Source organism: Piliocolobus tephrosceles, chromosome 13 (assembly GCF_002776525.5).
Source record: "Piliocolobus tephrosceles isolate RC106 chromosome 13, ASM277652v3, whole genome shotgun sequence".
Classification (NCBI taxonomy): domain Eukaryota; kingdom Metazoa; phylum Chordata; class Mammalia; order Primates; family Cercopithecidae; genus Piliocolobus; species Piliocolobus tephrosceles.
The window spans coordinates 7,693,527-7,716,886 of NC_045446.1; the positions used below are offsets into that span (position 1 = coordinate 7,693,527).

Here is a 23,360-nt window from a genome sequence, read left to right on the forward strand (position 1 = left end):
TGTTAGCCAGGATGGTCTCAATCTCCTGACACTGTGATCTACCCGCCTTGGCCTCCCAAAGTGCTGGGATTACTGGCGTGAGCCACCACACTTGGCCTTTTTTTTTTTTTTTTTTGAGACAAGGTCTCACTTTTGTCACCCAGGCTAGACTGCAGTGGTGCAAGTGCAATCAAGGCTCACTGCAGCCTTGTCCTTCTGGGCTCAGGTGATCTTCCCACTTCAGCCTTTTGGGTAGCTGGGACTACAGGTGCACACCACACCTAGCTAACTTTTTGCTTTTTTTTTTTTTTTTTTTTAGAGACAGGGATTCGTCTTGTTGCCCAGGCTGGTTTCAAACTCCTGGGCTCAAGCCATCCACCTGCCTCAGCCTCCCAAAGTGCTAGGATTGTAGGCATGAGCCCCTGTGCCTGGCCTGTTCTTCTTTCTTATCTTTTAGGTCTTAGCTCAATGTCACCTTAGAAGAGTTTTCTGACTCCACACTCTAAATTAGCACCCCCTCCTCAGTTCCTCTGTGCCACAGCACACAAGTTCTTTCCTTCATTGCACACACTGCATGCTCCTTTTAGAGAGTTATTTTACTTTTTGTTATGTCTCCCCACAACTTCAGTGTAAGGTCTATGAGTCCAGGGACCTTGTCTGTCTTGTTCAGTTTTCCCCAGCACCTAGCAAAGCCCCTGGAACATGTAGGTGTCATAAGTGTTTATCACATGCAAAATGAGGTGCCAGAGTCAGTATTTGAGCTCAGTCTTTGTGACCCCAAAACTTCAGCCCTTTCTCATACCTTTTTGCTCCCAGGGCAGCAATCTGGTGTTGGTGGCAAGGGTGCTTGAGAGTCAGATTTGTCTTCGGCAGCCACTTTGGAAGTGCCATTGGGCAATTCCTTTCTTCTCTCTGGGCCTCAGTTTACCCATCTATTCTAAGATGCAGTATTGATGCTCCGAGCTACAGGGACCCTGCCAGGGAAGGGAACAGAAGCAGATAGTTCTATGTCCAGCAGGGGGCGCCATGGGCTCTCTCAACTTTCTCCGCACGGGCCCGCTGCCTGGCTCTGCAGTTCTGAGTGTCAGGGTGCCTTCTTGTCCATACACACTCTACCATCTCCTATCACTGCCCCCAAATACCAAGGAGGCGTTTCTTTTTTTCTTCCATAATTTTTACTTTTTAATGTTGTGGGGCGGCCAGGCGCGGTGGCTCATGCCTGTAATCCCAGCACTTTGGGAGGCTGAGGCGGGTGGATCACGGGGTCAAGAGATTGAGATAAGCCTGGCCAACATGGTGAAACCTCGTCTCTACTAAAAATAGAAAAATTAGCCGGGCGTGGTGGCATGCGCCTGAAATCCCAGCTACCCAGGAGGCTGAGACAGGAGAATTGCTGGGACCCGGGAGGCAGAGGCTGCAGTGAGCCAAGATCATGCCACTGCACTCCAGCCTGGGCGACAGAGCAAGACTCCATCTAGAAAAAAAAAAAAAAAAAGATGGCGGCTTTTCTGTTTTGTTTTGTTTTGTTTTTTGAGACAGAGGCTCACTCTGTCACCCAGGCTGGAGTGCAATGGCACAATCTCGACTCACTGCAACCTCCGCCTAACGAATTCAAGTGATTCTCCTGCCTCAGCCTCCTGAGTAGCTGGGATTACAGGCTCACGCCACCATACCCAGCTAATTTTTGTTTGTAGAGATTGGGTCTTGCTTTGTTGCCCTGGCTGGTATTGATCTCGTGGGCTCAAGCCATCCTCCTACCTCGTCCTCCCAAAATTCTGGGATTATAGGCTTGAGCTGCCACAATTTCCTGACCAGACTTTCCTTTTTTTTTTTTTTTTTAATGACCCCAGGGAGGTTTTTAGATGGGACTCCAGTGTGTGTCCTGAGCTCATGGTCACTTAAGATTCCCTCTGGGGAACTTGGGAACACATTTTTATGGTAGAAACTGATGACTCTAATGAAATCCTTTGATCTTCAGAAGTGTCCTCTCAGCCAGGTGGGGTACTGTGCACCTGTAATCCCAGCACTTTGGGAGGATGAGGCAGGAGGATCACTTGAACCCAAGAGTTTGAGTCCAGCCTGGGCAATATAGTGAAACTTGTCTCAAAAGAAAGAATGAAAGAACAAAGAAGAAAGAAAAAGAAAGAAGGAAAGAAAGAAAGAATCAATGAAAGAAAGAAGTTCCTTTCAATAAATATAATGAGACCCTGTCTAAAATGAAGAAGAGAAAGAGAGAGAGAGAAAGAAAGAGAGAAAGAGAGAGAAAGAAAGAGAGAGATAAAGAAAAAGAAAGAAGAAAGAAAGAAAGAAGAAAGAAAAAGAAAGAAAGAAGAAAGAAAAAAAAGATTCCTTTCAAGAAGACATTTTGAGTGTGCTTGCTATGTGCCAGTCCTGTGCTCTGTGCCAGGGTCCTCCTGGGGTTGACAGTCCAGTTGTTTTGTCCAAGTTGGAGAACAGATGCACAAGGAAGGCAGAGGGCAAAACTCCACTCTCCTGTTCCATCCACGGACCCGTCCAAGGTGGAAAAATAGTGACAGGTCCCCAGAAGTGTCCTCCTTCTCATGGGACTCTCAGAAAGGGCATGGCCCAGAACTGGAGGATTTGGAATGAAAGGAGGCTTAGGGTCTTTCTCAGGTTTGCACCCTCAGTTCCTGGAACCCAGCCTCAGTACTTCACCCGGGAAAGATTGGGGCCTGGAGTTTCCTTCCTTTCCCTGAGAAAGAAACATGCTCTCAAGCATTTGAGGTCACCATTGCCTTCTAATTCAATTTAATAACTTAAGTCAATTCTGTGCTTCTCCGCTCTAAATGGACACTATCAAGTTCTAACAGCATCTTTGGGAGATAAGTACCATGTTTGTCAGCTCCACTTCACTTGTGGAGAAACTGAACCTCAAGTCCCATTTGGCAAATATTTGGTGGAGGTGAGATTTGAATCCAGGGTTCGCTCTGTCGCCCAGGCTGGAGTACAGTGATGCAGTCTTGGCTCATTGCAACCTCCGCCTCCCAGGCTCAAGAGATCCTCCAGCCTCCGGCTCTCATGTAGCTGGGACTACAAGTATGTACTACACCCAGCTAATATTTGTATTTTTTGTAAAGATGGGATTTCACCAGGTTTCCCAGGCTGATCTCAGACTCCTGGGTTCAAGCAATCCTCCTGCCTTGGCCTCCCAAAGTGCTGGGATTACAAGTGTGAGCCACTGTGCCCAGCCCGTCTGTTTCATTTGCCCCTCACCCTACCCTGTGGCTGTTTGGGCTTCAAGCTTGGAGGAAAACCGCATTTTTGGAAACTTTTTTCTCTTGACCTACTGAGTTATATTCTGCTCAGCTCTACTTTACAGACCTGGAGGAGCAAAAGGAGGGGGTTTCTTACCCCACACTTGGGAGAGAGGACCCTGCTCCAGCCCACGTTTGTCCTTCTTGAGTAATCTGGGATGAGATGATTTGGGATGGGTGGTGGTTCACTGGCTCTTCCGGCAGAGAAAACAGCCCAGGGCTGGATGCAGATGCTCTGGGTATGTTGCCCACCCACCCATGCCTCTCACCAACTGTGGGAGCAAATAACTTTTTACCTGTGGTCCTCAGTTTCTTCATCAGTGAGATGGGCTAATATGCCTGCCCAGAGGCATTGTTGTAGCAAAAAGAGACGTAAAAGTGTGTGTCAGCTGAAAACCCTGTGCAAGGATAACAGACGTGGTTACAATTTCCGATGGGTTGATCCAGGGCCCCACAAGGAAGTTGCTTCCCTGAAGGACCAGGTGAAGAAAGAACTTGTGAGCAGAAGCTTCAAACTCATGTCCAGAACCAACATCAAGTTGAATCCTCTTGTCTACCCCTAGGCCCTCTGTTTCCTCCCACACCATGAGGACTGCAAGCCTGGTGCAGAGAGGAGATGCCGATATTCTCTAGTACAGGGTTTGGCCAAGCACCTTGAGGGCAAGACATAACATCTGTTTTAGCCCTAAACTTTCCAGCTTCTAGCACAGTATGGGCCATACAATGTACATGTGGATGTTGAGTGAAAGAATGAATGAATGAGTGAATGAATAAATTAATGAATGAATTCCCAAGTGGACGAAGAAATGCTGGGGCCACAAACAGGTCCAGCTTTTACCTCCTGGCCCCCAGGCTCCCATCCAAGCCTCCCAAACTTATCCTCCATCCTTCCTTTTACACAGTAGTGCATGACACCAGAGGTACCAAAAAGGCAAACTGGACTTTATTATAAAGTTGGCTACAAAGTCACCGCAGCACCACGAGGTGGCCATCTGGGCAGGCCCAGGCAGTCTGGCGGCTGGGTGAGTCCCGCACCAGGTACACGCACTCGCGCAAGCACACGTGTGACGGCAGGTCTGCCTTCCTCCATCGGAAAGGAACGTAGCGTCTCTTCGCACCCCCCACCCCAGGCGCGGGGCGCAAAAGTCACAGGAAGGGCCGCCAGGGCGGCAGAGTCCATCGGAATTGAAATCCCGTTACTGGTGTGTAGAGAATTCTACGTGGGTGTCAAGAGCCCCTCAGGGCACGGGCTGGCCCGGGTGGGCCTTGCCTTTCCCCCACCAAGGCCTAGGGGTGGCTTGGCCCCTAGGAGTGGAGAACTGGCCCAGGCCAATGGGGCAAGGCGGCGGGGAAGTGAGACTCCCCCATTCTCCGCTTGAAATCCCATTCAAGGAAACTCACTACGAGTGAATACAGATTGAAATGGAAACTGGGATCGCTCGAAGTCTCTTGATTTTAAAAAGAAGCTCCCCTCCCTTGCCCTCCCACCTCCCCCCCCCAAATCCTGCAGGGCCTGGGGAATCATATATATCCCCCTCTGGCCCCCAGAATCCCCCCAACAGTCCCGGGGGGGTGGAGAGCGGCTCCACGTCTTGATGACAATATGCCATACTTGACGACGTTAAGTCACAGACTTATTCAAAACGTTGGTTCCCCTCCACTTCCATCTGCAGAGAGACAGAGGGAGAGAGAGAACACAATCAGCTAGGCCAATAAGGACAGAGGATCCTGGGGCTGAGAATGTGTTGGTATTAGTATGGGCTTCAAAGATGTTGGCTCAATGATGAAACGATGGCTAGAGGCTCAGCAGATTAGGGGGCAACTTGGATGGATGGAGTGAAACCATGGCTGTAGTTTAGGAAGGATGGAGCTGTAACTAGGGAGCTACCTCAAGGGAGTCAGCGGATGAGCCTCATCTTTCTTTTACCAACTTCTATAAGCTCTTGCTCTGTATCCCTTTCAGGGAGCTAGGATACTATGATAGAGCTCTAGTTCCTCTTCCATAAGTTTGTTGTGTGCCCTAAGGAAAGTTTCTTTAACTCTGGGACCTTGATTATTTTCATCTGTAAAGTGGGGTAGTGAAGACTGACCTAGGACTCTCATGGAGTTAAGCACAAGCCCTTCCTTAAGGATTCTCTACCACTCTATCCCCCAGCCTCAACCCCTGCCAGGTCTACTTGTTCAAACTTTCATATTAAGTCTTTCATTTTTTCTTATCCCCACTGCTACTCTCTGCAGCAGTGGATGTCATCCCCTTAATACAATCAAGGTACAGAGAGGGGGAATTGATTTACCTAATTCTACCCAGCATTTCATTGGCAGGACAGGGACTTGAGTTCTTGGACCTTTTGGCTGACTCACCTTCATGGAAGCTGTCTTGAACTTGGCTCTGGAGTTGATGCAACTCATCAGTAAACCCATCATAGGGGAATGCTGAGACACCTGTCTCAAAGGCGGTTTCATATGTGGCCAGGTCCTCCAGGAAGCTGTGGTCTTCTGGGGACAGGTTGTTGCAAGGCGATGGGGCCCCTCCTGGGCCCTCTGCCTCAGGATCCCCTGAGCCCCATTCCTCACTGGGGTCTGGGGTAGAGAGATCCATGAAGATGTCTTCCACGGGCGTCTCTTCCAGGAACATGTTATCAGGGTCAGCCAGGAAGTCCAGCTCCTGGCATTTCCAGGGTTTCAGGTCCAGGCTGAGCACAGGGGGGCCTGCCCCTGACAGGGACAGGTTGGAGTCTAGGGGCTCCAGTCCTCCAAGTGGCTCTAGTCCACCAGTGCCAGCCTCAGCTGAGAAGGGTCTGTCCATGCCCTGAGCCAATTGGCTAATCTGCTGGATGAGACGGTCTATCTCGTTCTGTTCCTTTTCAGAGTAGTGGAAGAAACTCTGCTTGACTGGAGAGGCCTCAGGTGTGAGCAGGCCTTCGGGCACCAGGGGGACATCCACAGAGAGGGGGCCCCGGAGCTGGGCTAGGGCCAAGAGCGTGCAGTCCCCATTACCAGGGCTGCTAGGACTTGGGGGCAACTTCTCATAGAGAAAACTGCATCCCTCCTGGGCAAAGTAAGTCTTAGTAGGATTGGGACTCAGTTGCTCTGGGAAGGTTTGGCTGGGGCTGTCCAGGTGTGCTTGGAATGCTGTGCTGGGAGGAGTCAGCTGTTCATGGGCAGGGCTGCCCAGAGGCTCTGGGAAGGTGGCTGTGCTGGGAAGCAGCTGGTCTGGGAAGGTGGAGGTGCAGGGAGTCAACTGGTCTTCGTAGCTTCTGACTGAGGTTTCAGTCAACTGGCCTTGCAGTGGGCTAGTTAGTGGATCTGGGAAGGTTGCACTGCTGGGCGTCAACTGATCAGAGAAGGTCGCTGTGCTTGGAGTCAGCTGTTCTTGAAGAGTGCTGGATGGGGTGGGCAAGTGGGTCTGGAAGGGCTCATGGAGGCTGAAGAGGAAGGCACAGCCTCCTGGCTGATGGGGCGTGTATGGTGGAGTGCACACAAGATCCTTGCTCAGTTCTGCTTGGAGAGAAGGCTCAGGCCCAGAAGGGAATGTCAGGTAACTGAAGTCCAGTTCTTTGGAGGGTCGGGGAAGCTCTTCTGATGCAGAGACAACACTCAGTTCAGGAGCACTGGGGAAGCTGGTGCTTCTGGGAGCCCCCAGGGCTGTGGTGAAGAGTGGGTTAGTGCTGGGGCACTGTTCCTGGGAAAGAATGTTTTCAGAGAATGAGGGCAGCATGGTTGGAGTGCCCAGGACATAAGCTGCCTGGGTGTCTTCAGAGTTCAACTGCTGGCGGAGGCTCCAGGCTTCCATGTCACTGGAGAGGAGAGAAGAGGCAGCTGGTAAGGGTCTGATGTCCATTTCCAGAGCAGTTCCCTGATTTGTATCTCCTCCATGCCGACCTCAGCTGCCCCCTAGGCCCCTGGCTTGTGGCTTACCTGATTGGGTAGTTATTGGCAGTAATGGGGCCCTCTGGACCTTCTGAGTATAATAGGCAGTAAATCCATGCCCAGCCTCCAGTCTTGGCCTGTAACCTCACCACCATCTCTGCCTGAATATCTCCACTCTCAGCCACTGGGGAGAAAGAAGATGCAGAGTTAGGATGCCCACCAGGCAACTCTACCTACTCCCTGCCCTTGGTCACCTCTCCACTGAATTGAGATAGCCATGACATCCTTTCTTCTGACTACCCTCACCTGCACCACTCAGCTCTCTACTTTGACCTCACCACTCAAAGTCCCCCAGTTCTGATTCCATTATTGCCTTAAATCCTCACCCTCATGTTCACCCTATAGCGTTCGAAACTGTTCGCCTCTGTTATCTCCCCAGCATCACTCTTGACTACAGCTCATCTTTGTCTGGTCTCCCATGCCCTTTCCCAGCTTGCTGTCTTGTCCCCAGCCTCTCTGGACACTCACACAGGCGGTAGTGTTGAGCAGAAGCGTGGGCCAGGTCCTCGGGGTGCAGCAGTCCATACCATGATTTACAAAGCAGTTCACTGCGCTCAAAGCCCAGGTAGATTAGGACACTGGGAAGGTGGAAAGGGTGAGGTGAGCTTTCTGTTTTCCTTGCTTGATACCCATGCATCTCACTCCCTCCCAGATCCTCTGCCCCCTTAAACCCCATCCTCCCTGCCCCTGACTCCAGAATCTAGGGTCCCTTCATCTCTGGCCTGCCTTCCTCTTGGAATCTGAACACTCCAGGCTTACCTCTCAGAGATGTCCAGTAGGGCCAGGTCTTTAGCATGACGACTCTGGAACATGGCCAGGAAGAGTGAGGCAGGGCCAGGGCCAGGGCGGGGTCTTGGCTCCAATGGGGCACAGAAAGCTGTGAACACGGGGTTTCCTGCCCAGTAGGCCCCAGGTGGGTGAGCATGGAATCGGCCTCGAATAAGCACCAGTTTGTTGCCTGCACTCTGGCGCCTGAGGGACTTGGAGGTGTTGAAGCGGCAGCGGAAGAGGCGATCTAGATAGGAGAAAAGAAAAACAGGTAAGAGGGTGAGTGGCTGAGAGAGACAGTGGATAGTGGGGAGAAGGGCAGCAGGTGGGAAATTGGACTGAGGAAGGGAGAAGGGAGTCCTTACCAGTGTCCAGGGCAGAGGGCAGGGTGAGTTGCTGGCGCACAGTGAGGTGGTCAGCTGGGTCAATGATGTCGTAGATGCTGTCACCCTGGGCAACCAGGTCCACCTGGAGGAAGGAAAAGAAGAGATGACCATTAGTGAGAACAGCAGAAGCCAATCTTTGATCTATAGTATCTAGTAGGGTATAACCTCTCCCTCCACAGTAATTCCCAGTTCCTCAGGAGTGGAAGGCTCATGGCACCCCCTCCATGCCCAGCCTCAGCTGAAAGGACCCTCAGCACTCACCATGGAGTGGCCCAGATGCTCACTCACACTCTCAGACAGGTACAGCAATTTCCCCTCGGCTGTGAACACAAGCAGAAAGCCGGGTAGGGCCGCTACGATGTCCTCAAGTTCTTGAGCTGAGAGAAGCCCTGTGGGGCCCGCCAGAGGAGTGCCTGTAGGGCAAGAAGACGTGGTGAGTCAGGAGTAAGACTGGGAGCCAAAGCAGAAGTGAAGAAGGCATGGTCTGAGTTTCAGAGAATCCAGAGGAATTTCTCGTGGACCTGCCTCTGCAAACACCTGTTGACCCGCTGCCCGCACCTCTTGGCCTGGGAACCTGTTGCTGTATCTCCTCCATAGCCCACAAGCCCCGGACTTCTAAACCGGCGTCGGCTACTCCTCGCCTCTGAATTTCAGAACCGCGGACAGAGCTCCAAAGAGGCTCTGATTTCAGAACCGTGGACAGAGCTCCGAAGAGGGCTGTGGGTTCAGCACCGTGGACAGCGCCACACAGGGCAGACGCAGCCGTCAGCACCATGGGCAGTGCCCCGAAGGCGATCCCTTTCAGCACCGCGGACAGTAGCTATGTTCCCCTAGGCTCAGGCAGCTCCATCCCTGCAACTTCCCGGGCTTCCCTCCCCAGCTCCCGGAGCGCCTCTGCACTGGCGGGCACCGAGGCAGCTCTGTCCTGGCTCTACTCCTCTCATAATCTGGTGTTAGAGACACCGACCAGGCTCTCTAACTCTCATTCAGAACTAAGGTGAGGTCTGGAGGGAGCTCAGGAGGAAAAGTAGATAGTCCCGCATCTCCCGAGTCCCAAATCTCCCCAGCTCGCCAGCACGCTGCCCTAGACATGCGGCAGCCCCAGTGGGTTCCCTCAGCTCCAGGGCCTCCGGCACCTGGCAGCTCGGATCTGCGGTAGCCCCAGCATGCTCACCTCCAGCGAAGAAGACACCCTTGCGAGTGTAGATGCAGGCGAGGCTCATGATGTGCAGGTAGGACAGCCGGACCTTGTCCGCTTCGGCCAGCGGCAGCAGCTCCTTGAGGTTCCGGATCTCGGCGTTGATCTGGTCCCGGCGCGCCTTGGAGGCGCCCTTGGTGGAGCGGTACATGACCGGCGGCTGCGGAGCTCCAGCTCGGGCGCCCGAGCACCTGCGCTCCCGTCCCGACGCACCGGCGGCTTCCTCCTCCGTGCTTCCCCTTCTCTCGCTCAGGCTCGCTCTCTGCTCTCCTGGGCTCCGCTCGGCTGCGCTGCCCCCCTTGCCTGCCTCACGCCGCCTTATATAGCTCCTGCCAGGCGTGGGGGGCTCGTTTTAGAGCGGGGGGGCGGGAGAGCGGGAGGCTGGGCTAAGCAAGCTGCAGCGGGAGCCGCTGACTGGGGAGGGGGGCTCCTCCTCCCGCCCGGCTTCCGACGTCATCTCATGACGTAGAATGAGAGCGGGAGGGGGGCGGGCGAGGGGGGAGCAGGAGGCTGCGGAGGGGGCCGAGCCTGGAGGGAGCTGAGCGGAGAGGCAGGCGCTGCGTTAGGAAAGCTTGAATGGGGTGTGGGGACCCTGGCGTCCCAACGCGTACAGTTGAGGGAAGAGACAGGGCCAGGGTTAGGGCGGCCTGAAGCCCCCGGCAGGAGTTTGCAGAGGGCAGAGAGGGCCCGGCACTGACACTAATTTTTCTGAGGAGTTGAGGGAATGGGGAGGAATAAGACTGTCTACAAATCTCCCTCGTTACTTGACAGACAAGGTCACGTTCACATGCAGGGAAGGAGGACTTTCCTTGGCCTCCGGGGACAGGTCACAGCTGGGGTTCCTCTCTGGGGACTACTTAACCTGGGATTCCCTTGGCCATTTTCAAAGAAAAAATCCCCACCCCCGCTTCCCAAATTGGGACTTGGCGGCTAATCAGGGGGTGTTCATGGGGGTCTAAGTCCCTAGGATGGGTGGAAAGGGAGTCCGGTGGGAAAGGGACCAGCTGAATTTGGCGTTGATCCTGTTTTCCCACAGCCAGGAATAGAAACCAACACCAGCGCTGTAGTCTGCAGTGATTGTTGGTTTCCCTCTCAGCTAATTAACCTTACTGACAGGGGAAACTGAGGCAGGGACGCGGGACACGGCGAGGACCTGAGTCTGTAGTTAGGCATCCCTTCCCCCCGTTGCTGGCCCCCAAGCGAGCGCTTCCCCCCGCCCTGCTGCCAGCCTCGGTCTACCCGCGGGCCGGGGGCGGGGGCGGGGCCGGGGGAATCCCAGCTCCATATTAGGACAGGAATCCTCCGGCGGCTGCCGCGGCTGCGGCGGCGGCGGGCGGGGCCTCGCTGCCTCCGCACCGCTCTGGAGGGCTCCCCGCCCTGCCTAGGCAAGCAAGATGGGGGAGCAGCCGAGAAGCGAAGGGACAGCGCTGGACCCTCTATGACCCCTGCACCTACCAGGGACCCTGTATTTTCGCCAGGTTCCCTCCACTCCCTCCACATTTGCGGCGCTAGGGCTGCTGGCTCTGCCTCTCCACCTTCAACTCTCCACTCCCCACCTTCGTTTCTTTTTTCTATTAGCGTGTTTGGTGGTCGGCTCAGCTTAGTGCCTTGACCCCTGAAGCTTCCCCTTTCCTTCTTCTCCATATCCTGTCACCTTTGCTTTATCCCCACTCCCCACACTCGCTTTTTTCTCTTTTCACCACAGATTATTGCTCTCTACAGGGGCAAGGAGGTGCCGTTCTTACCCCGGGATTCAATAATGCAAGAAGCAAGTGGGCTAGGGAATGTTCTTATCTGAAATCTCGTTTGATGGAGTAGCTGTGTGCACATGGAATCGCTTAAGAGGCTGCAAATGAGGCCACTTAAAAATTGGAGGAGTGGGACTGGGAATTCCCAGTCACACAGGAAGCATGGAGATGAACTTTGACATCAAAAAGGACAGCTTGGGGCCAGGGAACTCCCCACTCCTCATGGAAAGGGGTGGTAGCAACAGAGGTAGAGTGGGAGGAGAGGCAGCTGAGGAGAAATATGTCTTAGAAGAGGGATACAAAGTGTGGAGACCCTATTCTTGTGTCTTATGCATTTTGGCAGAGGTTGGGGCCATCCTGTGGTCAGTGTCACAACTGAGGTGGAGGGAACGATGTCCGTGTGTCTGTCTGCCACAGTCTCTAATCCTATTGATCTGGATGACAGAGAGATGATTCCTCCTGGACATGGGTCTGTGTTGCTTCTTTCATCTCAATCTGACCTCTAATGTACCTACCCACCCCTCTCTCAAGCTTCCATTTCAACAACCCTTGATCTTTGGATCCCCTTCCGTATGAAATTCCAGGGGGGTTGTTCCTGTGTTCTTCACCCACTGATGATAAAGCTGCCTGTGAGGCATTCTGAGTGTCCCTCTCCACAATAAGAGGAGTCTACTGACTGGGTCCCATGGCCTCTAGCAATCTGAGCGAATCTGCAGTGAAGGAATGGGGCGCCAACCGCTGTCCGTGGTGCTGAAAGAGTCACCGGGGTAGTCAGGCTACGGTTTGCCGGGGACATTGAAGTAGGGCTTTGGGTACCCACAGGCCTCAGAGTGAGCCTCTCCTTTGACTGTCCCCTTATTTTCTGTGAATTAATATGGGGGTTTTGCAGGGAGCCAAGATTTCTGGGCTCTAGGGGTGAAGTAAGCAAGGGAAGAGAACTGGGCTCAAGGGAAGAGAACTGGGCTCAAGGGAAGAGCCCCTGGCTTTTTCCAGAAGAATGGAATGGGAAGAAGCACGTTGGAAGGGAAGAAGGGTCTAGAAAGGGACAAGGGAGGGGGTAGAGAAGGGCTCATCCTAGTTCGCCCACTCTGATTCAAGTTGAGAAGCTCTGTATGCCCCAATGTCTCCTCTCCCTAGGCCAGCTCCCACTCCCCTTGCCTCCCACCTCCGTGAAGCTATTTTTAACCGTGCAGAACCAAAAATAGCTTGGCAGCAGCTTCAGGCCGTGGGAGAGGAGCTATTTATATCACCAGTGACGGTTCCGAAATAGCAAGCAGGAGGAGGGGGGCGGCTGGCACACTAGAGAGCTCCTGGCCGCTGCTAAAAATACTGGCAGTGTGAGTCATCCTGGCCTGGCTGAGTCACCCCACTCTCTCCCCCAAGTGGCAGGCAGCAGCAGCAGAACAAGCTAAGAATTAGAAGCCTGAGATGGGGGAGGCATCAGAGCCTGCTGGCTGTGGGAAAGTCGGCAAGGGAGTGAATTGGGAGAGGGGCTTTGGGGTGAGTGTGTAGAAGGAATGGGAGAGCAGAGCCTCTCAGCCAAACCTACTGGGCAAGCGTGCAGCATCCCCAGCTATGCATTACCGCTCAAGGATGCTTGGGCAATTGAAGGAAAAGAACCAGACTCTGTGTGTGTGTGTGTGTGTGTGTGTGTGTGTGTGTGTGTGTGTGCGCGCGCGCGCGCGCGCGTGCCTGTGTTCATTTGACTGAGACTGTGTTTGTGTGTCCTGTGTGTTTGCCTCTAAACCTGTCTGAACGTGGTTGCACATCTATATCTCTATCTGTTTGCGTGTATCTTTGTAGCTGCGAGTCTGTACCCCTGTATATCTATGTTTACCTATGTCTGCATCTATGTCTGTCTTTTTTTTTTTGTCTCCAACTTCTTATGTTGTGTGCAGTTCTATGTTTGTGCCTGTGTGTATTTATGTCTACAACTTTCCATATGCCTCTCTGTCAGTGTCTGTGTTTGTGTCCATATCTGAGTCTGCTCTGGGTCTTTCAGCATCTGATGGTGTGGTGGGATGTGCATGCATCCCCAGACTCAGTATAGCTTCTGTTGCCCTCTCTGATGTCACCTGTTGGGCTCCTGCACCATCTATATCTTGCTCACCCCTTTCCACCTAGCATATTCTCCTCTTTCCAAGGGCCCCCTAACCATTTACAAAGCTCTCTTGTTGCATGCAATCTCTAGTAAAAACATGGAGGAAAGGAGCCCCACATGACCTCTCCCTTTTCTCTTGAATCATCCTGAATTCTCCCTGGCCTGCAGGAGTAAGTGGTTTTCCATCACTCCATATTTGGAGAGCTGAGAGAAGAGAAGGGCTTTCTTTAGTTCTAAAAAAAAAAAAAAAAAAAAAAAAAAAAAAAATCCTGGTGTGGGCACAGGCATGCGTAGCGCGCATGCACACACACACACAGGCGCACATACACATGCACGCACACACACACAACTGAGAGAATGAGAGAGAGAAAAAAAATCAAGGTCCCTTCTTTACTGAGAAGAGCTCGCATCCGTTGCCATAGCAACCCACCCACTCCTTCCCCGAAAAATCACCAAGAAGAGGTGATGGCATCGAGGAGGGATTGGCTGATTCCTTTCTTTATTATTTTTTCCGAAAAAGGGTTTTTGTAGCAAAAACGGGCCGTGAGTTCTCTTGCCCCTGTCTTGCACAGCTTTATTGGGAACCTGGGGGAGGGGCATCACCCCCCAGCCTTTATCAGAGAAGAGGAGGTGTATCTTTTCCAGAGATTTGGAGGAGGATTACCTCCTGGGAAGGAGTTGAAGGGTAGCTGAGGAATCTGCTTCTTCAGAACAGCATGGAGACTCCTGGCTGCTAGTCTGGAGATACGGAGCAAGGATCTTGACAGAGGGCTGTCAAAGTGTGATCTTGTCTTGCTCTGGACAAATGTGTCTATGAGAAAGAGAAAGGGGGAGGAAGGGAAGGGAAGTTGGGAGAGACAGAAAGAATATGAATGAATGAATCACTGAATGGGGCGTCAGAGAAAATGACAATATGCCAAAGGATGGAAGCTTGCAGTAGTGGTCAGACCAGACAGGTGGGCAAGATGGTCCAAGAAAGATGCATTGATGCAATTGGTGGTGCTGCAAGTCACCAATGAGACCACAGCTGCAACTACTTAACTTGTGGCCACAGGTGAATGTTCCAGAGGAGCACTGACGCCCATTTTTCACAGTTCTATTCCCAGCCTGAGTCTCAAAGCCCTCTCCAAAGCCTGGCCACCAGCCACTGCAGCCACATCACTCTCTCAAGTGAACTGTAGCTTCCTGCCAAACGACTGGATGGTGGAAAGAAAGGGTTTCCTTGTTTCCTGTGCTTGGCTTGCTACAGAAATGGGGTCACTTGGGGCTCGAGCTTGGAAAGACAGATGAAGAATCTGACCCTGGAGAGAGACACCTTCCTTTCTGGCAGGCTGCTGCCACCCTCAGGAGGCAAGGGCATGGCCAGGTGAGGTTGGCATGGGCAGTGGGTGCAAATCCACTTAACGTTATGGACCAGAGGGACAAAAAGACTCCAGATTTGCTCTGGCCTGTTAGACACATTCTCACAACAAATCTGACTGATATCATTATTTTTATTTATATAAAGTCTTGCTCTGTCATCTAGACTAGAGTGCAGTGGTCTGATCATAGCTCACTGCCACCTCAAACTCCTGGGCTGAAATGATCCTCTGTGTCAGCCTCTCGAGTAGCTGGGACTACAGGCATAAACTACTACACCCAGATAATTGAAAAATTTTTTTCTGCCGAGGCTGGTCTTGAACTCCTGACCTCAAGCAATCCTCCCACCTTGGCCTCCCAAAGTGCTGGAATAACACGTGAGCCACGACACCCAGCCTTGACTGATATTATGATGCTCATTTGATAGATGGTGAAACAAAGGCTCGAAGATGGATAATGACTTAATCAAAGTCACACAGCAAGTCTCTGGCAATGCTGAGCCTCACCCCTAGTTCCTGCTCCCAACCCAAGCTTTCTTTCTTGCACCACATGATAGGGCTAGGGTTTACAAACTATGGACTGCAAATCTAGCCACATCCAGACTGCTGCCTCTTTTTGTCAATAAAGTTTTATTGGAATATAGTCACATTCATTCATTTACTCATTGTCTATGGCTGTTTTCACATTACAATAGAAGAGCTGAGTAGTTGCAACAGAGACCACATGGTTCAAAAGCCTAAAGAACTTTTTGACCCTTTTTTGCTAACTGACCCTTTAGAGAAAAAGTTTGCCATCCTTAGACCAGAGGATGAGTTCACACCACGAATATCTCCACTTGCTTCTCTTTCTCACCCAGAAAGCTCTCTTAACCCAGGGTATACCAAGCTATCATTTCAGCTCCCTTTACTGTTCCAAATGCCAGAGAGAAGTAGTGCTCCTGTACAACTTAAAGGAGGAGAGGTGGGAAGCCCAATGGGCCAGGCTTTTTATTGGTTTCCAGCCTCCTTTGTGGCTGTGGAGATGTATCCTCCCCATGCAGGATGACGCTCCACTTCCTGCAACAGTTGTTGGAAAAGGCAATGAGGAGACAGGGTACCCTATTCCATCCCTATTCCAACCCTAGTCTGCAGGACTGCATTTTGGGCAGGGGGTCTCAGGGCTAGTGATTAAGGCATTGTAAGGAAGACAAAATTTATGTATGGGAGGAAAAGGAAGGTATTGTGGGATCTTGGGCCTCCCGAAGCCTCCAGTCTGACCCGGGGGAAGAATCTCTCTATGTCTTCTCAGAGATGTTGATTAAATTGCCCAGGATCACACAGCTAGAATGAGATACATCCACAATTGAACCCAGATTTTCCTGACTTCTACTTTGTTTTTTTCTAGGTTGTTCTTTTGAATTGGTGGATTTGAAACCAGGGAAAGATTTTCTAACAGATTCCTAAGCACCTCCCCATTCTGCGTCCATGGCTCCGCGGTCAGTGCAGTGAGAATAGGAAACCCACGCAGAGCTGGCTTGTGCAGTGGCCGTGTTGTCTTCCGCTGCATCTTAGCAGGCTGTTTTCCTTTTCCTGAGGCCTTTTCATTATGCTATCACTCCCTCAATTCTACTTGCACATGAAAGCATTCAGAACATTTTATCTATTTATGGTTATGAAATCAACAAAGCTCATGTAAAGAGGGTGCAGGCTGGCACCCACGCATTGAGACGGCCAGAGCTGGGTGAATGAGCGGAGAGCCAGGAAGGTGAGGGACATAGAACCATGGAGGGGGTGGGAGGGGGAGAGTGGAGCCCAGGTAGGAATAGATGAAACTTTTGTGGGCAATGTCCTGAAGGCAGGGCTGAGAGAAGAGGACGCAAGGAATGCAGTGAGGAGCAAGTCACGGCAGCCACATTTCAAGAGGGGAAAGAAACCTAATCAACTAAAGCCACTTTTCAAATGCAGAGCAGCGACCACTTTGTGCCCTGGGGAGGCTGGAGGAGGCGGATTTTCCTCACGTTCAGTCGTCTCCATCACCACTCCCAGCAGGCGAATTCTGGCCCTGCTGGTCCTCCAGTGAAGTCCGGGGACCCCCTCAGTGCCCCCAGCCCCTGTGCTTCCTCGTCACCACACTCTGCACCCTGCGCTGTCCCTGAGTGTTTACTTGGCTGTCTCCCCTACCAGCATCTACATCTGGTCTTCATGTTCCCAGCATCCAGTACAAGGCCTGACATAGGGCAGGGGCTCAGGCGTGTAAGTCATTCATGCAACAAACAGCTGAGGGTGGAATTTGTGCCAGCCTCTGCAGTGACGTGATGATGCCCACAAACAGCTGGTCTCGGCCTCATGGAACCTGCAGGCTGGTGAGAGAGCAAGGGGTCCATCCAGCAACTTCAGTGGGATACTGCTGTCAAGGAGGCATGCTGGGAGTTTGAGGAGAGCAAAAGGAGGGGTGACCCTGCCTGAGGAGTCGGTACCGGCCTCCCCAAGTAGGTGCATTTGTGTTGAGCTGCTGGTAGCAAGTCAGTGCTGACTGGGCCAGGCTGTGGTGGGTGGGTGGCTGGGTGGACAGAGGAGTGTGGCCTCATAAATGAGACTTGACACAGTGCCAGGTAGCCACAAAAGAAACCACTGTAGCTGAGGTTGTGTTATCAGGGACAGGCAGCAAAAGTGGAGAGAGGGCAGCCTCTGTCAGGGCCAGGAGGTTTGGCTCTAGAACTTATGCTATGGGTCCAAACCTAGCCTTGAGCAGAGCAGCCAATGAGGAAGGGCCAGCTGCACCCAGGGTTGTGAGGCGGGGCCCAGGGCATCCCCCAGGCCGGACTCTGGTAAGCCTTCCAGCTTGTCTGGCCTCATGCACCCCCTTGCCCCTCTTCCAGCTACATAAGCCTTCTTCCAGTCCCTGGCCTGCCACCCTCCTGGCCTCCACAGTTCCTTTGCACATGCTATTTCCTCTCCTGGGGTGCCGCTGCCTCTCTCCTCTGCCGAGTTCTTCCTATTTTCCCGTTAGTTCAGCCCAAATATCATCTCCTCTGGAAAGCCTTCCCTGACCTTCCTGATGAGGCCAAATCCTCAGCTACAGGTTCGCAGGCACCCCAGGCCTCTGTTGGCACTTGGCGAAATGGCGATTTAATACTTTATTTTGGTGAGGAATTTATTGCCTCTTCTCCACTAGACTGTGGTCACCATGGCAGGGACCGTGACTGTTTTGCCCACTGTTAATTCCAGTGTGGAGTAAAGTGCTTCATAAACATTTTTAAGAAATGTTTTAAAAGATGGAAGGAATGGAGAGATGTTCCTCAGAGAAAAGGAGGTTTGAGGGGGTGCTGTGGTATTTGCAGATGTTTGAAGGACCATCAAGAGGCAGTGGGAGAGACATGGTCTGCGTGGAAAGGCCAGCGGGCAGGGAGGTACCTGGGGCAGGAGGGGTGGCAGGGGGAGGAGAATCTGGGCTGAGTCCTGCCTCCTCCACAGATTGTTTTTGTGACATTGGTCAGTTAAGTGACTTAACCTTTTGTGCCTCAGTTTACCGATTTGTTAAATACAGAAGTGAGGAGAATGATGGCACCTCTATCAAGGGACTTATGTGAGCATTGAAGGAGTTAAGTAGTTAAAACACTCAGAAAATGCCTGATGCATAAAAGGAGCACAAGAAATGCTCAATGGCAGAATGTTGGTCATTAACTTTATGAAAAATATAATTTTGAACAAGGCTATGCAGAGACAGCACGGGCTGGTTCAGGAGGCAGCACATGTACTGGCACTGCAAGTGTAGAAATAGCCTGGGTACCCACTAGCAGCTTTGGTCCAGGCCAGGTGTGAGAGCACAAGATGGAGTAAGCCAGGCTGGGGCTGTAGCCTGGAGAAGTCAAGGGATATACCTAAAGTGCCCCTCAGGGTTCTGGCTCAGGCCCCAGCAAGCTTCTTCCCCGGGCAGCAGCTCCCCCTTCACTGCTCACCAAGCCAGGGATGGAGGGCCTGGGCTAGGCCCAACACACCCTTCTGGTGCTCAGTAGCCCAGCTCCCCTTGCCATTCTTCTGGAAGCCGACCTGACCATGTTCTTCCCAGCTTAAGACCCTTATGGCTCCCATTATCTCTGATTACTAAAAACTCCTTCAGGCTGGCACCTCCTTTCTTCCCCTTCCACCCACAGGTGCCTCGGCCTCCAGAGGCTCCAGCTTCAAGTCTCTCCTTGTTACTAACAGGGCACAGCTCGTAACATGGGAGTTTACAGATGTGGCACCTACCCATACCTTGTGTACCTGATGAGTGTATTAATTCATGAAAACCTCACAGCAGCCCTGTGACATGCCTGCCATCATTACTCCCACAGGCCCTGGGCCAGCAGAGAGGGAGTCTGCAGGGAACAGTCCAGGGGGTCCCAGGAAAGACTGATGGGGTTTAAGGCTCCAGTGGTCAGAGAGGGTCAGGGACTGGGCGTAGGGGCAACAAAGAAGAGACCCCCACAAGCAGGGAGAATGGTGCTCTCCACGCCTGGGAATGCGGGAACCACAGGGAGTTGGGTGAACCATGGTGAGCAGGGGACAGTGACCTTTACGGTTGAGGATGGAGCAGCTTCTGAAGCCAAGAAGGGCTGAGCACTGGTGGGAGGGGAGGAGCACTAGGAAGCTTTGGTGGAAATGACCATCAGGTTGAAGGGAAAACCCCTGAATTGCCAGCCCTGACAGGCTGTTAGTTGGGAGAGTCTTCCGCAAAAGGAGTCCAAGGTCCAGGAAGAAGAGGTGAGCTCAGTCTAGATGTCAGTGGATTATGTTTGGTGCAGGGGAATAGTTCTGAACAGGAGCAGCAGAAGATGCAGATTCTGTTCCCAGCTCTGCCACTAGCCTGCTGGGGGTGTTCTGCAAACCTCTCCCGGCTCACTGGGCCTCAGTTTTTGTATCTGCAAAATAGCAGTGGGTCAGACCCCTTAGCCTCAAAGGGCCCTCCCAACCTCTGGTACTTGAGCATCTCTGAGTCTGCTGGGCCACCTGTCCCAGTGCCTCTTGGGCTTTGGAAGTTGAATGCTGCAACCCCAAGTCCCAGTTTCAGGTGGGGATGAGCCCATTGCCCAATGCTAGGGTCCGAGTGGGCCTGAAGGCTCCCAGAGGACCACGTCCTCAGCCCTGGATGGGCAGGGACCCTGGAGACCTGGCCTGTGTGGACACAGGGGAATAAGTACTGGGACTGAGCCTGTAGTTTTGCTTCTTCCACCCAACCCATTGGGGGTCATTCTCACAGCTTGGTGCTAGGTACACCAGGGGACTCACCATTGGAGGGATCCGATGGGTTCCAAGGTGCACAAAACAGACTCCCAGATCATCCTCAGGTGGTCTACACAGCCTGTGGCTAAAGCAACTGCTGCGTCCAGCACTTCTTAGCTTCAGTCTGGTGAGAGGAGGAAAGTCCCCTTGGCAGTGTCTTACAGGTGGCCACAGAGGGCCCCGACAGCCTGGCCAAAATGCTCAATTTCACAAAGTCCCAGACTCATAATTGGAGTGAGGGCCCTTGAAAGATGGTCTTGGATGACTGAGGCCTAATGCAGAGAATGGAGTGACCCAGTGACTCACGGTCAGCACTTGGTGGAGGTGAACCCAGACTAGGTCCTTGGTTTGTGGTGCAGTGGCCATGCGGGCCTCCCACAGGCTGGCCTCTGGGGTCCAGGTGCTGAGAAGCCTGGGCCAGGAGGCGGAGCTCTAGGTCTTAGTCTTAGTGGCACCCTGACTTGCTGTGTGACCTTGGCAAATTGTGTCTGTCTGAGAGCCGCCGGAGTCTCCTCTGCACTGAGGGCTTGGCGCTGGGGGCGGACGCTCCACTGAAGCACCATTCGGGGTCCCAGGGCTCGCTGTACCAGAGCAGAAACTTCTCTCCTCGCCACCCTTGGAGCCCTCAAGTGCTGCTTGTGTGTTCTTCTCCACCTCTGGGTCCCCCATCCCAGTCCAGAGACGGGCCCAGAGATGTCTGGAATCTGCAGCTCCTTGAGAATATGTCAGGCACTTCCCAGCTGTCGTCCCAGGTCCCCATCAAACGCCTCCAGGAAGTGCTGTAGGGAGAGGGCAGAAGTCACAGGACCAGGCAGGGGTTCCAAAGGGCTGGGTCCACTTGACTCTGGGGAGCCCTGCCAGACCCCTGCAGGCCACACCTACATCCAGAAGCAAACTGGTCCTTGTAGGCAGTCTGGGGAAAGGTTTGGTTCCAGAAAGTTCCAGAGCTGGTGGCTGCAGGAATCCTTCAATGCAGGTGACATTTGCAAGCAGCAGCAACCTGGTTGGTCGATCGTGGAGTCCGTGGTGTCCAGAAGCTTTTCTAAAAACCCCGCCCAGGTCCAGACTGTGCTGGGGAAGGAGAGGTAGTTTGTGTCATGACAGAGGTGTCCAGCCCCTCTGCTTGGTGCAGGGCAGGGGCTGGGGACTGGCACACGGGGCTGGCTAAGCTCAACCATAAGGAATGGCCTGACCTCTGGCCAGGAGGTCAGCGGCCGTGGGCTCTAGCCCATGCTCTCTCTCCAGGAACGTGCCATGTGGCCCTAGTCAATCACTACTTTTCTCTGGGCCTCAGTTTACCTTCCAGTTTAAGGAGGAGGTTGGAGCAATTGGTAAGGGGCTTTCCCGGGATCCTAACTCTGCTCCAGGCTGAGCACAGGGAGAAAAAGGTTAAGGGGCCGGGGAACCTGGAGGGAGGCAAAGGTCTCCAGGGTCCCATTGTGGCCCCAAGGGTAGTGAAGTCCTCACCTGGTGTTTTCACCCTGTGGCCTTGTCCAGAGAGGATCCCCGAAGGCGCTAGGCCTGGCATCTCGTTTCTTTCCAAGGTTTGGACAGAAGTCTCCCCTGTTGGAGAAGGGGGGCGGGGGCGAGGGGCAAGGGCAGGACCTCCCTTTTCCCTGGTTGAAATGTCCCCATAGAGGGTGGGGGGCGCTAAGATGGGGGTGGTGGGGGCGTGCGGCGCCGGGGACTCCCCTGGCCCGGGCCCGGCGAAGGGCTCGCGGCTCGGGGGCGGGGGCAGCTCCCAGGCTCTGGCGGAGCCGCCACTCCGCCAGTTGCCTTAAAAAGGCGCCAGCGCGCGCGCATCAGCAGAAGGGCTGCGGCTCTCTTCCAAATTAGGCAAGAATTGGGAGGCCGCGGGAGACGAGCTGCGAGAAGAGCGCGGACGTCACCCGGGGCCTCCCTCTCCCTCCCGCTCCCCACGCCTGCATCACGTCCCCATGGCAACGGCGTGCCGCGGCGGCGATGAATGAGCCACTGCGAGGACAGGCGCGCGCCGAGATGCGAGCCCCCTCCGCCAGGCATCACGGCCCCGCGGCTGCCCAGGGGAAGGGGGCGCAGCCCGGCGCCCAGAGGAAGGGATGCCCCACTCAGATTCACAAAAGCCCAGGACCCATTGATTCCCAGCTGATCTTGTTGTATCCCGAGAGCCCGGGGAATACTCGGTCCAGGGGTCCTCGACCCTCTGGTTCAGGGCTCCCTGGCTCCCAAGGCCCCCCTTACCCGGTCTCCGCTCTCCCCGGGTCAGCCCTCTGCTCCCCAAAGCCTGCGGAAAACCGGATATTGTGTGGCTTAGCGCCACCGCGTGGCCGACTATGGGGCTGCGGCGGACGTGCTTGGCGGCTGGAGTCCTGCTGTCTATGTCGCCCTCTGGCGTCTGCAAGCGGGCAAGAGCATGAAGGAGCTCAGGAATTTTCACAGCAGAACCCTGATTAACCGGGGACTTATTCTTACCACACTTGTGATTAACTTGTGATCAATCACACTTGTGACTAACGTTCAGCGAACGCGCTCCATGTGTGAGGCACTGTGCTACGTGCTTTCCTGGTATTACTCCATTCTCACAGAAACGCTGTAATGCAAAATATTATTATCATTTTATTTTACTCATTTTTTTGAGACAGGGTCACACTCTGTCATCCAGACTGGAGTGCAGTGGTGCGATCTCAGCTCACTCCAAACTCTGTCTCCCGGGTTCAAGCAATCCTCTCACTTCAGCCTCCTGAGTAGCTGGGATTACGGGCGCGCACCACCACACCCAGTTAATTTTTGTATTTTTAGTAGAGATGGGGTTTTGCCATGTTGCCCAGGCTGGTCTAGAACTCTTGACCTCAAGTGATCCACCCACCTTGTACTCTCAAGAGTGGTGGGATTACAGGTGTGAGCCACTGCACCTGGCGCACTTAGAGTTTTAATTAGAAATGTAAAAATGTTATTTCTTCCGATTTTATAAATAGAAAATGTTCTTGGTTTTTATTCTTTTATTTTTAATTACATAAATGACATCAGAGTACGATCTCTTTGTACAAAAAAGAACAAAAGCACATAGAATGGGGAAGTGGAAATCACTGTGACAAGCACTGTTCATTCAAGAAATCTGGCCGGGCGCGGTGGCTCAAGCCTGTAATCCCAGCACTTTGGGAGGCTGAGACGGGCGGATCACGAGGTCAGGAGATCGAGACCATCCTGGCTAACATGGTGAAACACCGTCTCTACTAAAAATACAAAAACTAGCCGGGCGAGGTGGCGGGCGCCTGTAGTCCCAGCTACTCCGGAGGCTGAGGCAGGAGAATGGCATAAGCCCGGGAGGCAGAGCTTGCAGTGAGCTGAGATCCGGCCACTGCACTCCAGTCCGGGCGACAGAGCGAGACTCCGCCTC

At 53.2% G+C, this 23,360-nt stretch overlaps 2 protein-coding genes across 3 annotated transcripts in view; one reads left to right on the top strand and one right to left on the bottom strand.

Moving 5' to 3' along the window:
* The window catches only part of LOC111533669 (pyruvate carboxylase, mitochondrial-like), a 1,148,173-nt gene that overhangs the window by 517,545 nt on the left and 607,268 nt on the right, over positions 1 to 23,360 (top strand). The window lies entirely within an intron of this gene.
* Positions 4,176 to 9,863, bottom strand: NPAS4 (neuronal PAS domain protein 4). Of its 2 annotated transcripts, XM_023186577.2 has the most exons (8): positions 9,513 to 9,857; positions 8,600 to 8,751; positions 8,318 to 8,420; positions 7,944 to 8,199; positions 7,653 to 7,762; positions 7,173 to 7,308; positions 5,616 to 7,051; positions 4,176 to 4,921 (listed from the first exon to the last, which is right to left on the bottom strand). In XM_023186577.2, the coding sequence occupies exons 1-8, from the start codon at positions 9,685 to 9,687 to the stop codon at positions 4,893 to 4,895; spliced, it is 2,397 nt and encodes a 798-aa protein (XP_023042345.2). In that variant the 5' UTR covers positions 9,688 to 9,857; the 3' UTR covers positions 4,176 to 4,892. The 2 variants fall into 2 exon arrangements, with proteins under 2 accessions (XP_023042345.2, XP_023042346.2); XM_023186578.2 differs by lacking the exon at positions 7,653 to 7,762 and having other exon boundaries at positions 4,177 to 4,921; positions 9,513 to 9,863.